The 16,129-nt window shown below is 32.7% G+C and overlaps 1 protein-coding gene across 1 annotated transcript in view; it reads left to right on the forward strand.

The window, feature by feature from the left end:
- The window catches only part of LOC111059557 (patronin), a 130,996-nt gene extending 117,871 nt beyond the window's left edge, over window positions 1–13,125 (forward strand). Inside the window, exons 25-28 of the mRNA XM_039422947.1 lie at window positions 1,319–1,429; window positions 5,352–5,593; window positions 6,798–7,039; window positions 9,679–13,125. Of these exons, the coding sequence (XP_039278881.1) occupies window positions 1,319–1,429; window positions 5,352–5,593; window positions 6,798–7,039; window positions 9,679–9,823 (740 nt within the window). The 3' untranslated portion in view covers window positions 9,824–13,125. The remainder of the gene's footprint in view (window positions 1–1,318; window positions 1,430–5,351; window positions 5,594–6,797; window positions 7,040–9,678) is intronic.
- The last annotated feature ends 3,004 nt before the right edge of the window (window positions 13,126–16,129 follow it).

Below are 16,129 nucleotides of genomic sequence, written 5' to 3' on the forward strand. Positions count from 1 at the left end.
ATCTATTCAAGAATTGTCTAACCAATTAGACAATGCATCCAAAACATTAATTTTTGAAAAAATTATTCCATAATAATTCAACCACAATTTTGCCAAAAAACTTACTATTATACAGGGTGTTTATGAACTCCCTACCAAAACTCTAGGGCATTGTTCCTGGGTAAAAACCATATCTAAATATCATATTTAAATTGTCCGGAAGTCTTCAGTTACTCACACAGCGGCCATTTTGCTTTTTTCACTTATTATTTTTTTTCTTCATAATGGTTGAAAATACGAAATTGAAACTTTGCACAATCATTTGTAACAACTAGACAAAGCTACAAAACAATATTATGATTTTTTTTTCAAATTCATAAAACATAATGGCGGCCATTTAAAATTTTGTTTCTTAAATAATTATTCAGGAACTGTTGGTTTTACAAAAACTTTACAAGAATATTTTTTTCTAGTAAATTGATTTTTTAAGGTTGGGCCAATATTAACTGAGATATGGCAGCTTTAATGGTTTGTGACCCACTTTAGAGGGCTATTTCATTGTTTGAAATGACTTAAGATCGATTACAATTAACATGCAATACAAATAGAGATTTTTGCATCATTCAGGCGACTTTATCCGCATGCCTTGGTTTGCACTGCAACAAACTTTCAGTGGTCACCCATCACTAAGGCTGTCATATTTCAGCTAATATTGGTCCAATCTTACAAAATCTGGGACCAATCGATAGGCAATTGAATTAGCTGAAAAAAGTTATTCTTGTAAAGTTTTTGTAAAACCGGTTTCTGAATTATTTAAGAAACAATATTTTAAATGGCCGCCATTTTGTTTTATGAATTTGAAAAATTATCATAATTTTTTTCTAGCTTTGTCTAGTTGTTATAAATGATCGTGCAAAGTTTCAATTTCGTATGTTTAACCATTATTAGAAAAACAATGATAAGTGAAAAAAGCAAAATGGCCGCTGTGTGAGTAACTTAAGACTTCCGGACAATTTAAATATGATATTTAGATATGTTTTTCACCCAGGAACAATGCTCTAGATAAATCCTGTATAATTTGCATTTCTCCAAATATACCACTCCAAAATTTTGCTTTCGCCGAAATTCTACTCTCCAAAATATAAATATTATATTATCATTGATTTATATATTTTTGTGCACTGATCGTTCATCTAAATACTATTTGATTGTATCATTTTGTAGCATATTACTTTGTGTAGCTAGTAGAGAGTAGAATAATTGGTTTGCTGCTAGTGTGTGTGTGTGTGAGTTTGGAAAGCAGAGTAGTGAGTAGCAGGCATGTGTTTTTCTCTCGCAGATCCGTCTCCGGACCGTCCGTTCGCCACGCAGTACGGCCGTTCGCGGTCCAACTCACGCTACGGCACGTATCAGGGCCGCCGCAAGTCCAACTCGCTCATGAATCTCAGCGGTAAGCGACCATAACCACCTCCCATTACCACAAATCCACAACTTGTAACGATAATCAGCTTGTGAGTTGACGAGTTTAGGGCATCTATCGTTTTTAATAGTCACAGTTGTGTATGCCTAGTTAGGGATAGGCCTAGTTACACACACATCGATTTTTGGACGTACGATTTTCTGCCTTCCTTCTTACTTACAAAGCGCTACAGCCCTGCTTAGACCTTTGCCTCCTCAACAAAGTATATACATTTTTTGGACTCAAAATAGTTTGTGAATTGAGTTATCATTTACATAACCTCTAGACTGTGTATTTTCCAAATTAAGGTTTAAAACAGTTTTGGGCGAATGCCTGTTGTTTTACCTGCATTGTATCTATTGTCTATGAATAAATGAAATTAAACAATTCGCCTCCATCTCTCTGATAGCCAGTCTCTTCCAGTTCCTCACTCCTCTGCCGTCCTTATAAATTCTATTATATCAAACAGATAATGTTTGTCAAATTCCGTTTGATATGATAGAATTCATAAGGACGGCAAAAAATCGTACGTCCAAAAAACTTTGTGTGTGTAACTGGCTTTAGTTGTGCAATTGTTTCACTGACGCGATATTATCATAGAGAAAAGATAGCATAAGAAGATATCCCATGGTATAGGTCGTTTATGTTCCAAATTTCAAGCCGATTACTGTCTATTATTCCTGTTTTTGTGGGGTGAGAGTATAAGTATGGCACAGTATAAGAGACTACCAGCGCCACATAGCTTCACGAAAAAGAAATACTAAGACTATCGGCTTTAGTTAACAGTGAAATTTGTAACATAGATCATGATATGCCATGGGATATCTTCTTACGCTATTTTTCCCTATGATAGTATGCAATCATGTCAATGGATCGAGGAAGAACTAAAGTCTGTGAGATACTACTTTTAACATGAAGAGGAGAAACCCAGTTCTCCTTCCACAGTGTGTAGCATAGACACAGACATCCTGGCACAATTGGATGCGCCGTGTCATTTTACTTCACGTACGTGTGATGAACACACCTCCGTAACATACACAAACCAATATACCTGCTGACCAGTAAACGACTTGGAACATTGCCAGCAATAGCTGGAGAGGAGTGTTGGTGCGTCGCGTTACAAAGCTCTCTCACACAGACACAAAAGAAGGAGAATGCTGCTAGGTAGTGGGAGTGATTAGTGGAGGGTAGAGCATTGGACCTCTCCGTCTTCGAGAAAGAGCCGTGCTAAAAGTAATTTCTCACGGACTTTAGCTATCTATCTAGTTTGTAAAATAAAAGATGGAAGGAACAGCATGTGGAAGAGTTTGATGAATCGGGGTGTAACGAATAGCTAACTTCCACCTATGATAGTCCAGAAAATATAATATGTTTCTTGTACTTTTTTACTTCCTGTGAGATAGTAGCTGTTTGTGCAACTTAGATACTGTATGTGCATGAACTTTCATAGTCATGTACGTGATAGAATGCTCATCATTCAAGTACGATGAGAATTGTAGTCAAATACTATATGTAGACAAACGATGCTGATCAAGACCAGCACATAACCTAAAATTGAATTTCCTGTTCCTTAAACAATAAAAATCAACATCAATTCAGCTGAAGATGTGGCAGGTGAAACCTGGTTCTGTAATTTAAATTAATTTTGAGCAAATATTGGTATTGACAACATTAAAGTCTTATTCTTTCAATTATGGAGAAATTTCAAGGATGCTTATCTTTCATATACGATTTGTAGACAAGAGAGAAACTCTATTAGCTAAACTAGATTACAAACTAATCAGTACCTCAGTTATTCATGTTTTAATTGAATATACAGTACATTTATGTGAGGATACATTGTTTTATAAGAATAATATACAGATAAATCCACAGTCAAATTCACATGCCGGCCAAGATAGCCAAAACGACTTTGGCGTTACACCTTTCAGTTTGCTAGCGCCACCTTGTCGTGGGTTCGAATCCCAATGATAGGCATGGACGTTTAATCATCACATCAAACCACCCTCTCACTCTCCATTACCCACGTACAAGCGAATAGCTCATGTGGCAATATTAATGACAAGTTAATAAAAACAATATAAAATTTGTAGTACCCTTTTATTAAAACATTTTAACGACTATTTTCGACCTACTTTGGCCATTTTCTAGTTAAAATGTTTTAATAAAAGGTTACTACAAGTTTTATATTTTTTTTATTAATTTGAATAAAGTAGCTCATATAAGTGAAGTAATTTTAATGACAAGTTCTATTTCCTCTTCAGCATTTCACATTCATGACTAGCTTTAAATATATTTTTAAAATACTCAATTTCATTTTTCCCATAAATTGATTTACAGGTAGAAATTGCATTTGATTCACCAAATTTTAAACGATTTTGTATTCAATAAATTTTAAATAACCAATGATATTGTTCCATTTTATATAGATTACTAGGTTTTGATTGCTTCATGTACAACAAAGTGCTTATGTCATGCACGTTCTCGCTCTGCTAATCATGCGCAGTCTATCTGTTATCATGATACTGTAAAAGACTCATATTGATTAGCATGAAGCTGGGTTTTGAATTTCATTGGGTTTGCGATAAGTTCTTCTTTCCAAGTAAATGAATGGAAAATGTACTCATTTACGGGTATGGGCCTATTCATATCTTATTAACCATAGAAAATAAAAAGAGTATTGATTGATTCGAATGATCAAGAAATTTGCCATTTTAATAAACCTACCGCTACATGACAATAGTTCAGGATGGTCTCAAGAATTGAATTGATAGCTACGATTTTAGGAGCCTACAATACGGACTTACTGAAGTTTATTTGACTCAATCCTACTTGGAATGGTTTACAATATGGCACTAATCGTCTTGTTTCTGCAGTACTGAATGTTTATCAATAAGTTACATCCGAAAATATACAGAGTGAGCATAAATTATTGAACACATTTCATAGGTGAATAAAAAAATAACGGATAAGTGTACTTATATGGATATTGATTTATTGAAAAGCCAATTTCAATTAGTTTTATCTATAACACATGACAAGTTCGATAAATTTCTACGTGAGCACTTTTTTCCACATAAAATATCTAGACGATATTCAATTTCACGCCATACATTTTCGATCTGGAATGATGTCATTACAGCTTCAATTCTTCGGTTTAGTTCATCAATATTACATAACTCCCTTGCAAACAAATTATTTTTCACGGCCTTACTCTAAACGAAAACGTGTTTGAACGGTAATAACCGAATATCTGCTTTCGTGAAACCACAGAACGCACATAGTTTTCTCCTGATGCTCTGTCGCCTCACACCATTGAATCGACTGTGTCACCCCCACCATTGAGTCGTTGAGTCGACAGTGTTTCTGTGAAGGTAATCACAAATATTATAGAAGCTACACCAATGTTAGTTACGAAAATAGGCGTGCTATTAATATTTGTTATTTTTTTTATTCACCTATGAAATGTGTTCAATAATTTATGCAGTATATAATTTTAGTATTATTTTACTCTAGCTTTATTAATTCATATTATTTATTGAAAAAATTATGTTTATCTTCAATTTTATTTTAATATCAAGATTATCAACCCTTAGAAAGTTCTTATGAAATGTATTTTACTTTGTTTAATTCTGTGTAGGCCTAATAATTGTATTTATGGCGAATTAATCATTTGAATTTCAAGAAGTTCGACACATTGTACATGAACCTGTTTTCACGCTTTATTTGATTTTTTATAATACTGTATATTAAACTTATTGAAGCCTATTATTCAGCTCAGGAATGACTTTCCTCCTCCAGCTGTCGTTGGTTATATTGTAAACTGAAGGACGGCGCTCTAGCTCAGGAATAACTTTCATTCTTCAGCTGTAGTTATTGTACAGCGTGTAATGTTACGCTTGACGTTTAGCAGGCTCGAGTTGCGACCAGGATAGCCTGCTGTATCGGTACGGCGACACTGATTCGGGTCTCGGCCGTGCCACGCCTCCACGGCGCGCGCCGTCGCCCGGCCAACACCCGCCGTCGCCGTCCGGACCCGGTTCGCTGCCCGCCGGCTCGCACCGGCGCCGTTACGGTGACGACACGGCCTCCGAGAGTGGTAGCGACTATAGCGGACCTCGCCTCTACAAGCAGCCGGCCACCAAGTCCAATAAGGTCAGTCAAAAACACTATCTTTCTTTTGAATCGTATTTTTTGTTGAGGGTGATGTTCACAAAGCTATATTTATAGCTATAGTTGAAGCTATAGTATAGGGGCTTGTACGTGGGCAAGAGATGAGAGGTGAGTGCTACAGCTTAACATGGGTTCCGAACGGGAGTGCCTCATAACAGCGAGTGTCAATTTGTCCTAGAAGGTTCTGTTCAATTAGGTTTTGAAGGTAGAAGGAAAGGTTAGGGAGGTTAGGTTTTTGGCTTTTAAATTGCAACATGTTTATATTCAATTTCAATTCAATTCAATTTATTTCACCAAAAACACAAAAATCATACAAAGCTGTGACAGTAAAACAATAATTATTATTATTATACTAAATAGCTAGATCAACTATCTTATTCTTATTCGGCTGGAGGTGAAGACTGCAGGCATTCTGTGGTTCATTAGTATTCAGTATTACGTCAACGTTCAAAATTTTCATTAACATTTTATCAACATTAGCCCCGTACTCACACATCGATTTTTGTCCGTATGGTATTTTGCCGTCCTTATTCTATTAGATTAAACAGATGATGTTTGTCAAGCTCCGTTAAATCTGATAGAATTCATAAGGACTACAAAATATCGTACGAACAAAAATCGAACAAAAATTTCATTATTGGTTTTCAATACTGAACTGAAAACGGTGTTGATAAATAAGTATTTTCAAGTAGGCTAACCTGCAGCAGCTGTGCAGATTATGAATGACATTTGATTCTGTCTGTCACTCTGTCCTTGTAGCCTACTTGTGTTGAAATGGAATGAAACGAAGCTATCTTCAGCAGTAGAACGTGTTCAGTTTATTTATGGTCTGCATACAGTTTTAACATAATGAAGCAAAAGCAAGTTTTGATGTTTAGAATTTTAACATGAGTATAATTTTGTGGATTTAAGTGAAATTTTTAATATTTTTTGTGATTGTGGAAGAAGATTTTTGTTTGGATTTGTATTTTGAAATTAATTAATCTGATATATTCAAAATTGTAGTAGATACATTTTTTGGACTCAAAATAGTGTGTGAATTAAGTACATTTACATAACCTTTAGACTGTGTATTCCAAATTGAGGTTTTGAACAGTTTTGGGCGAATGCCTGTTCTTTTTACCGTATTTGTATATGAATAAATAAATAACATACTCTTAAATACAACATGAATGGTGGCTTGCAGGGCATAATCCTGAACGCAGTTGAGTACTGCGTGTTCCCGGGTGTGGTGAACCGGGAGGCGAAGCGACGAGTGCTGGAGGAGATCAACCGCAGCGAGGCCAAGCACTTCCTGGTCCTGTTCCGGGATGCCGGCTGTCAGTTCCGGGCGCTCTACTCCTACTGCCCCGACACCGAGGAGGTCGCCAAGCTCTACGGCACCGGGCCCAAGCTAGTCTCCGATCGCATGTTCGACAAGTTTTTCAAGTTAGTAAATCACAGTAAATAATAGTTTGAAACATTTAGGGTAAAAGCTTAAATTGAATTCTATCAGCTGCTGGCTTGAACTCAAAATGAACCACATTTTAACGATTTAATCCACTTAAGAATTAGTTTAAACTGACACTGTGCAAACGACAATATGTGTTGTTTGGACAGTGCAAGTTGAATCTGAATTCAATCAGCTGGTGGCTTAAACTCAAAATGAACCAAATTTTAACGATTTTATCCTGTTAAATGTAATTTAGTTTAAACTGGCATTGTGCAAACGGCACTTGGGGTCGTTTGCATAGTGCGAGTTCAAACGGAATCTCAGCTTAAACTGGATTTTGCTATAAAGTCGTTCATTTTCAGATTCAATTAGAATTCACCAGCTGGAGATTCAATGCAGTTCACCAGCTCGTTCAATTCAGTTTAAGCTTTCACTGTACAATTGACATTGAAAGAAACGTTATTCTTGAATCTAGAGTCTGTTCAGGGTAAATACATGTATGTGTATAAGTTGTTTGGTTGAATCTAGAAAATTAGATTGAGATTCTAGAAAATGTAACAGAATTCTTCAAGATTCCAGAAAATTATAAAAGAAGAATAGAGATTTCATAAAACGTGCTAGAACTCTTTACGATTCTAGTAGACGTTAAGACGTTAAAAAGACGTTAATTCTCATCTATTTCTTTTTCCATGACGAACTGCGTGTAATAATCCGTTTTTGAACTATTTTCGACGACACTACAGTCTAATTTTTTAATATTAGTTATTAAATCTAGTACTCACTTGTGGAGCGCTTTCAGTGCTGAAAATGGATTTGAAAAATCCAAAAGCGCTCCACAAGTGATAACTAATTTTAATAACCAATATTCAAAAATTAGACTGTAGTGTCGTTGAAAATAGTTCAAAAACGGGTTAATTAATTGAATACAGATTCTAAAAAACGTGCCACAACTCTACAAGTGCAGTAAATTTGAAAAGGTGTTTGAGCATTCAGTTGTCACTCCTGATCTGTGTTGACTATGACAAATGAATGAGTGAAAATGAAATCCAGTAAGTTTTTATAGCAATATTGTTTGATATTTAAATTGTAAATCAGGCTCACTAACCTGAGAAACGCTGAAAAAATGGGGAACTATACCCCAATTGAAGCTGGATTCCCACATATCAGTATCAATGAACGTGTCCGGTACAGTGAAGATATAATCCGCATGAGTTCCAATGGGACTATTCATACTTGCTCGGTCGTGCTGAGTGGGAATAGTCCCATTAAAACTAATGCGGATAATATATTCACTGTACCGGCAACTTTTACCTGATATGTGGGAATCCTATTATATCAAGCGAGCAATTTCTGTATATCTGTATATATTTTTATATTTGCTGGTTATTTATGTTCAACGGATCTCGAAAACGGCTCTAACGATTTTCACGAAATTTGGAACATAGTAGGTTTATGATATAAAAATTCGATTGCACTAGGTCTGATCCCTAGGAAAACTTACTGAAGGACATGAAAAGGATAATAAATTCATCCTTGGAAAAACAGATGATAATTTCGTCTGTCGATAACAGAAGATGCGTGTGCCTGTGTGGGAGATCAGCTGTATAATCAATCAGCTCACCGTATCGCGCGAGAAATCTAGAAATTTTAATAGACTCGATCAAAATAATCTGATTTGTTGACATGACAAATGGTATATCATAATATTCAATGTTGATCATTATTTTACAGATTTAAGTGATTAGTGTGTTATTTTGTTATTCAATGTAGTTTGTAAACAATCTAAATTAGAACTTTTCTGTTTTCAAATATTTGGACTGAAAATTGAACTTGAATTCAAGTGTATGGAATGTAACCTACTTTTTGGACCATTTATAGTGTATAAATCGAAATTTGGGGAAGAACCAGTTTTGGGCTGTGCCTGTTAGTCCTTCCCCAATCATTTTGAAGAATTGTGTTCTGTTCATCAATAAATAAATAACGAGCGAAGCTCGATGCCCCGATATTTGAGCTTGAAGAGATGTGACTGCGGATCGTTAAATGACTGCGAAATGAATTGTTGTATTTATTACTTAATAATTTGTTGTATTTATTACGATTTATAATCGTATTTATTATGATTTATAAATCGTAATAAATACATGTTTTCGTGGTGCATAAGTCTGTCTTGGTGGGAAATAAAAAATGTTCTTGTCTACAAGGTCAATAAAATTTCTATTTCCGCCTATAAACGCAGAAAAATATGACTGATTTATGCCAGAAGTTTTCTAATTTAATTTCTGGAGGGGGTGAGATATAAGTGTTTTATTTAAGATTTCAAATCTCAATAATCTTGTTTTGATTTGAAATTGATGTTGCTTTCCATGACGAAACACTTTTGTAGTTCAGACACTATGTTACATATTTTGTAAATGTTTGAAAAACACTTTTTGTAAAAGTAATTTTTGTAAGTATTCTTACTTAAAGTAAGTGTTTTTCAAATATTTACTACAACAAAGTTTATGAATTTGTTTATTTGTTTATGAAAAGTTTATTTTGTTGTTTACTACAACAAAATATTTGGACTACAACAAAGTTAATCTTGTTTTGTTACTTGAACTTGGAATGTTACTCATCATCTAATTGATGTTTGCAGGTACAATTCAGGTGGCAAGTGCTTCTCACAAGTGCACACAAAACATCTGACAGTGACAATAGATGCGTTCACAATTCACAACAGTCTGTGGCAAGGCAAGAAGGTGAACTTACCGAGCAAGAGGGACATGGTGCTGGTCATCTAATTGCTGCTGGATCAACAACTGTTTCTTGTGCCCTCGCTCGATTGATGAATTATTTTTTTCTGTTCCTAATACTCATAACAAATGACAATTAAAACTAATCGAATAACAGTATTTAGAAATAACGCAAAGGTAATTGATATAAAGATGATTCTTATATAATTCATTCTTATACTAATGGTGAAGTGATTGAATTTATTATTTTAAATTTTCATTAAACTGTTGTCTAACAATCTAAAGTGCAACAATTTTACGATCTTTCATTTTCTCAATGTTATTCAGTAGCTTTACACTATATCAGTATTTTTCTAAACTATTCCCAAGTAAAAACCTTTTTGTATTCTAAGTTTGTCATTGTAGGGACAAGTTTCACAGATTCATTTTTCTTTATATTGTTCCATCAAAGAAACATATTGTTCTCAAAACTATTGTTAGATTGTAATGTTCATTGTACATTTTTTTCCAGATGAGTAATTTTAACGTTTTTTGGAGGACAATTATACTACAACTACTATATTAATTGTTATTGAATCAATCAACCTTATTTATTGTAAGGTCTTTTTAATCTTGTATCTGAAGTTCACCTTAAATTTAATGAGAAACCGTTTGTTATTTATTTTTCATTATAAAATACCATTTATCCATACTAATCGTTGTTGAATTTCTGTTATCTCAGTCACTTGACTTATGTTATTTTCATATTAACGAATTACAGTAAATCATAATATACTCAATTCTATATTTTTATTGTTAAAATTATTTATTATTGCTTCATAATCATATGACAATTCGAAATAACTAAAAGCTAGATTTGCTAATTGTTACTTTTTATAACATATTTTTTCCAGATAAAATTTACTGATCTCCCGATAATAAACATTGCTATTTCTGATACAATGAACTTATTCTCGAATTTCTTGTCATGAAAGTAAACTTGCTAGACAGTGGAATATCTTAACATGGCTAGCATGTTCAATAATTGCTTTATGAAACTTAATTTTGAAATGATACGAAAATATACTTAATTTTAGAATAAGTTCTCACAGATGTATTCAACTCCATTGTTTCTTTGTATAAAGAGTTTAAAAGCCATGTAAAAGACTTCATTTTTTCACATAAGCTCGAATCAAATTATTGAGCAGGAATTTGTATTATCTAATGGAATCTCGGAATTTGCAAAAATTCTGATATAAAATAAAATTTTGAAAATATTCTTGTGTAATTTTTCAATAATCTTGTTACTTGATTTTTTTTGTAAAGTTTTTCCAATACATTTTCTAATATGAGGTTAAATCTCTACACGTGTATGTTTCCAAGATATTCCACTAGAATTGAGTATTTTTAGAAAAAAAGGCAATCTAAGAGATAAGTTTCATCAGATAATCGTAGCCTACAAGGATTATTTACTGTATATACATATATAATAACCATATCATTAACTGGGTTCGCATCTATGGTTATTATTTAATGTAGACATTATGCACAGGATAGTTATGGGCTGTAAAGAATTCTCATAGGCTACGAGTAAATTTTTGATTCAATTTTTCATATAATACTCATATAAGAAAAATCGGGATTCCAATAGATGTTGAATAAATTAACTATTGTCAGTAAATGAAAATATCAAAATTCACAATTAATTCTGAAAAAATACTATTATAGTCTGTTTTTCTGTCTTGCTTCTTCTCCTTAGTAGGAGATAGCTTTTTCTTCTTAATTAGGCTGTCACTTGCAAAGTTAGTCTAATTATATATGACTGCATATTGATAGAATTCAACTAAAATTAGGTCCAACTGTCTTTTATCAATAGAGCATGCAAATCTTTCCATATTTATATTACACAGTTTACTACTGAAATGGTTATGGTTTTCTCTCTAAATAATTTTTTACTGTTTGTCTATGCAAAGCAAATTTGACAAATTCCTTCCTTGGATATATTTTTCATTTTTGAGCAGTATACTGCGTTTTCTCTTGTTTTTTTGTTTATTTTTAATAGATGAACGTTTTTGGAATCACTTACCTTGAATGTTGATGTAACTTGAAGAACATGCATTAATGCATAATAAACATGATTACTTGATGAAAATCAATATTAAAAAGACATTCTATTTATTCTATCATAGTAAACACCTTAACACTATCAGCTATCAACAAAGAAAATTCGTCAGATTGATATTGTTAGTATTGAAGATTTTTATTCTCTCTATGAAACTGTTAAATACTTGAAAAATTTAAATAGTTGTTTCTTTTCACGAAACTTGTAGTTTTCTGGTATATTATTTTTTGCCTTTCTAATACATTTCGTCTTGCTTACTTCAAAGATGTATGACATGAATTGAGAAAGTGTACATATATAGTGGAGAAAAATAAACGAAAATATGTACAGCATGTAATGAAATTTTATTTTTTAACGAGTGTACTATGTCAGAATTTGTCTCTTATAGTCTTGTCAGTTGTGAGATAATAAATATAAATTGTCGTAGGTAATGTGCCAATGTATAGGTGGATAATACTGCGTGATGTAAACATTTGCCACTTTTAATTGTATTGATGTAGTGTCTGAAAGACAACGCTTGAGATTTGAGAGTGACAAAGGTATAATAGATATTATTGGTTTCAACATGAGAAAATCGCTTCTGTTGATATTTGTGTACTGTGAATGGCTTCGCTCTGTTGTTGATAATGTGAATAAATATATATTTGTAAGAATTTTGGGTATTATCAGTGTTTATTTATTGAAAATAATTAATTGAAACCACTTTATGTGAATATTGATTTTTGTGCCTAGACGTGAAATTTGAAATTTGGTGCTCTGTTTCTTTTTGAAGAGCAGAAACTTTTGTAACTAAGAGAGCTTTTTCATATTGAGTAAAGGACACCATATTGGTCATTATGTTGAGAAGTACGTACATTAGCCTAGCCTCACTCGTTATTAATTGAACTTATTTTTTAACAAATTTATGTAAATAGTTTTTCTTATTTTGTGTTTGATAAATAATAATATTAATGAAATATAAATGGACTTATTTATTTGTGAAATAAATTAATATTAAAATATTTTACCAAATGAGTGAATAACAACTTGTGAGTTTCTATCTATCCATCGTATTGTAAATTGAGGAAATGGTGATGAATATGTTTCATTATTCGAATTCACTATTTTGTCAATCTTTTATTGATTCTCTGAATCTGAATGCACATCATCATGCATTGTTACGGCGCTTAGTCTCTAAGACGAGTATCAACGTGTAATAGACAATGAAATAAGACAAAATTGTGATCTACAATAAAAAATTGTAACCTAATTATTTTGATCAATCCATTATTAAAATCCTACATTTTCCAAATATACATCATTTTATCAAGCATAAAGTGAGTCAGAAGAAACATGCCAATCTGGAATATAGGCTACTTATGAGTAAGAATAGAAATATATGCTCAAAGAAGAAAAGCAGTAAATGATTGTCTGGGTTCTAAATTTAAAATTGAAAACTTTTATGGTATCACATCAAGTGCTTGGGCACATTCTCCTCAGCTTGGCAATTCGGTTAGATGTATTCTTTGTTGTGTCAAGCTCATGTTGAATCTTGTGTATCAAATTACTAGATATAGTTGCAATAGTAACTATACTAGATATAGTTACAATAGTGTTTGTTTTAGTACCTGGATCATCGGAGCATCGGTGGTCAGACTATGGGGGTCGGGGGGCGGATTATGGGGGTTGTCGGATGAGAGGTGGTTTTAATTTAATTTTTGATTGTTCTCGTTCAAGATATTATATTTATAATTTTTTTTAAATCTGAACATTATAAACTCCACCTACTCCTCCAGACGGCACTTTGCCATGGAGAAAAAAGCCGTCGATAAATGTTGAAATTTATTGATTTCTTTTGAATTTCAACTGTTGTAGAATTGAAAAAAGGCAATTTCATTATTATAACTAATGAAATAATTCCTTCGTTATTCAACGAATAAATGAACTTTGTATCTTCGAAGGGCTTCGATCCCATACCTATATCATAGGAAGATTCTATCATAGAATCATACGCCACTTAGAATATGCGAGACTGTGAAAATGATTGAAAATGATTAACGTATCACAAATTTTTCGAATATTCAAAGTTGCGTATCTTGTGAAATACTTCTGATAAAAAATCCAAAAAGTAGTCAAGGTTGTAGAGAATTTTCTCCTCTTTTCGGTACCATAAATCGTTTTTCTGATTCTAATGCCGTTCAAAAGTTACAAACGATTGAAAAAATGATTATTTTCATTTTTTCTTCGATTTCACTGTTATTCAAGAGTCTCTAAAACGAGTAAGATACATGATAGAAACTTGGGATTGGTCTCAAATGAAAGAGAATTACATTTTCTATAAGCTACGTTGCCTCAAATCCATCTTGCATGACTGTTTATTATCGAAAAACTGTCGAGACTGTAAAAATAAGTAAAATATCGCAAATTTCTTGATGTTTTGAAACAAACGTATCTTACTTCATGATTATATTTTTACAAAATTCATCTCACATGAAAGAGGAGATTCTGTTCTTCAAATCAAGACCAAGTACCATTTTTTATCATTCCGGGTTACCGAGATACACAGTTTTAAATATAGAAATCGGGCATTTTTCTGTGTATTTAAATGGGCTAAAATACACTAAAAGAGGAATTTTTCATCAAATTTAAGTTATGATACATGATTTTGAACCGCCTTGACGAGCTGAAAAGAATGAGCTGTGGAACAAGGAGATCTGACCATTTTCTGTCAAAAGTTATAAGTGTTTAAAGTTTTGATCCTTGACGTATCTTTATGGGTGCCCCCCCCCCCACCCGGAAATAATGGAATTAACCCTTTCTATTCCAAATTATGAAAAAACAAGATGAAAAAATTATTCTGGTGTTTTTATGTTTCAAAACACTCTTGAAAATGAGAAAATAATTTTTCCCAAATTTTTCTCACCCTCCAGGGGCCCCTAGGGGTATGTTGTTTTAAAACAACATTGGGACATTTGGGTCATTTCAAATACGTATAGTAAAAAATTGCATGGTTGCCTGTAAAGTTGGTATAAGGGCGAAAGTTTTACGTGACAACGACTTTGAGTGGTAAAATAATTTTAATGTGAATATTCATTCCTATAGTAGGAAGAAGGATGAAATAATAGTAACAATTTAAAACATTTATTTATACAAAGAATTATATTTAAAACATTAATTTATACAAAGAATCTCACACTGAATTTCATATTAACAAAATTTTATTTTTACCTTCACACATCCTCAACAAAATCACTCTGTCTCTCTCGCTCTTAGGCGGGCTAACAGTGCTCGATTCAATTTTTTACATAGCAAGTCGCGCTCATTTTTTCAAGTTGAACAAATTATTATTGGCTGAGAAACGATTTATACTACTTTTGTGATTGAAAACTACCACAACATTGTGATTACTACAACATAACCTATTCACTTATACCTATTATACTTACACTTATACCTATTCACTTATACTTATTCACATAACCTATTCACTAAGTAGTGGCGCAGTCGCAGGAGATTGCTCCGTTTCACTCTCTCTCCAGGTGAATGCTGCTGCGTTGCTCGCCACTGCTCCTATTCGTGCTCTTTCCAGACGACCGTGAACCGAAACGAACGCTCTCACTCGCTCTCATTGTGAGCGCATAACTTGGGAACGTAACGCAGTTTCTTGAAGTGTCACCCGGCAAACCAATTTATAAGACGTTGTCACGTCAAAAATTTTGGTTTTGCATTAGAAAAATCAATGGTACTTTCATCATGCTTTATTCAAGGAAAGGTGAATGATTTCATTATGGAATCTTCCTAATCAATAATTTTTTCTTGATTTCAACATTATAACAATGAAAGTCATATAATAAAATTCTCAAGAGTAGTAAAATGGATTCTCAAAAATGTGATACACAGAACCAGATTTTGGTGACTAACTTATTTATTATATTCATAACTGATACATATTAACATAATATAAAAACGTGAAATTGAAACTGAAAATAAGGTTTAAATATAAATATCATAAATCTCCTACTTTTTTAAAACTATATTTTGGTTACTAACTTATTTATTATATTCATAACTGATACATATTAACATAATATAAAAACGTGAAATTGAAACTGAAAATAAGGTTTAAATATAAATATCATAAATTTCCTACTTTTTTAAAACTATATTTTGGTTACTAACTTATTTATTATGTTCATATCTAACTGATACATACTTACATAATATGAAACAAACTAAAAACTGAAAATTAGGGTTTATCATATTATAAATTTACT

The sequence above is a fragment of the Nilaparvata lugens genome, chromosome 3 (genome assembly GCF_014356525.2).
Source record: "Nilaparvata lugens isolate BPH chromosome 3, ASM1435652v1, whole genome shotgun sequence".
Classification (NCBI taxonomy): domain Eukaryota; kingdom Metazoa; phylum Arthropoda; class Insecta; order Hemiptera; family Delphacidae; genus Nilaparvata; species Nilaparvata lugens.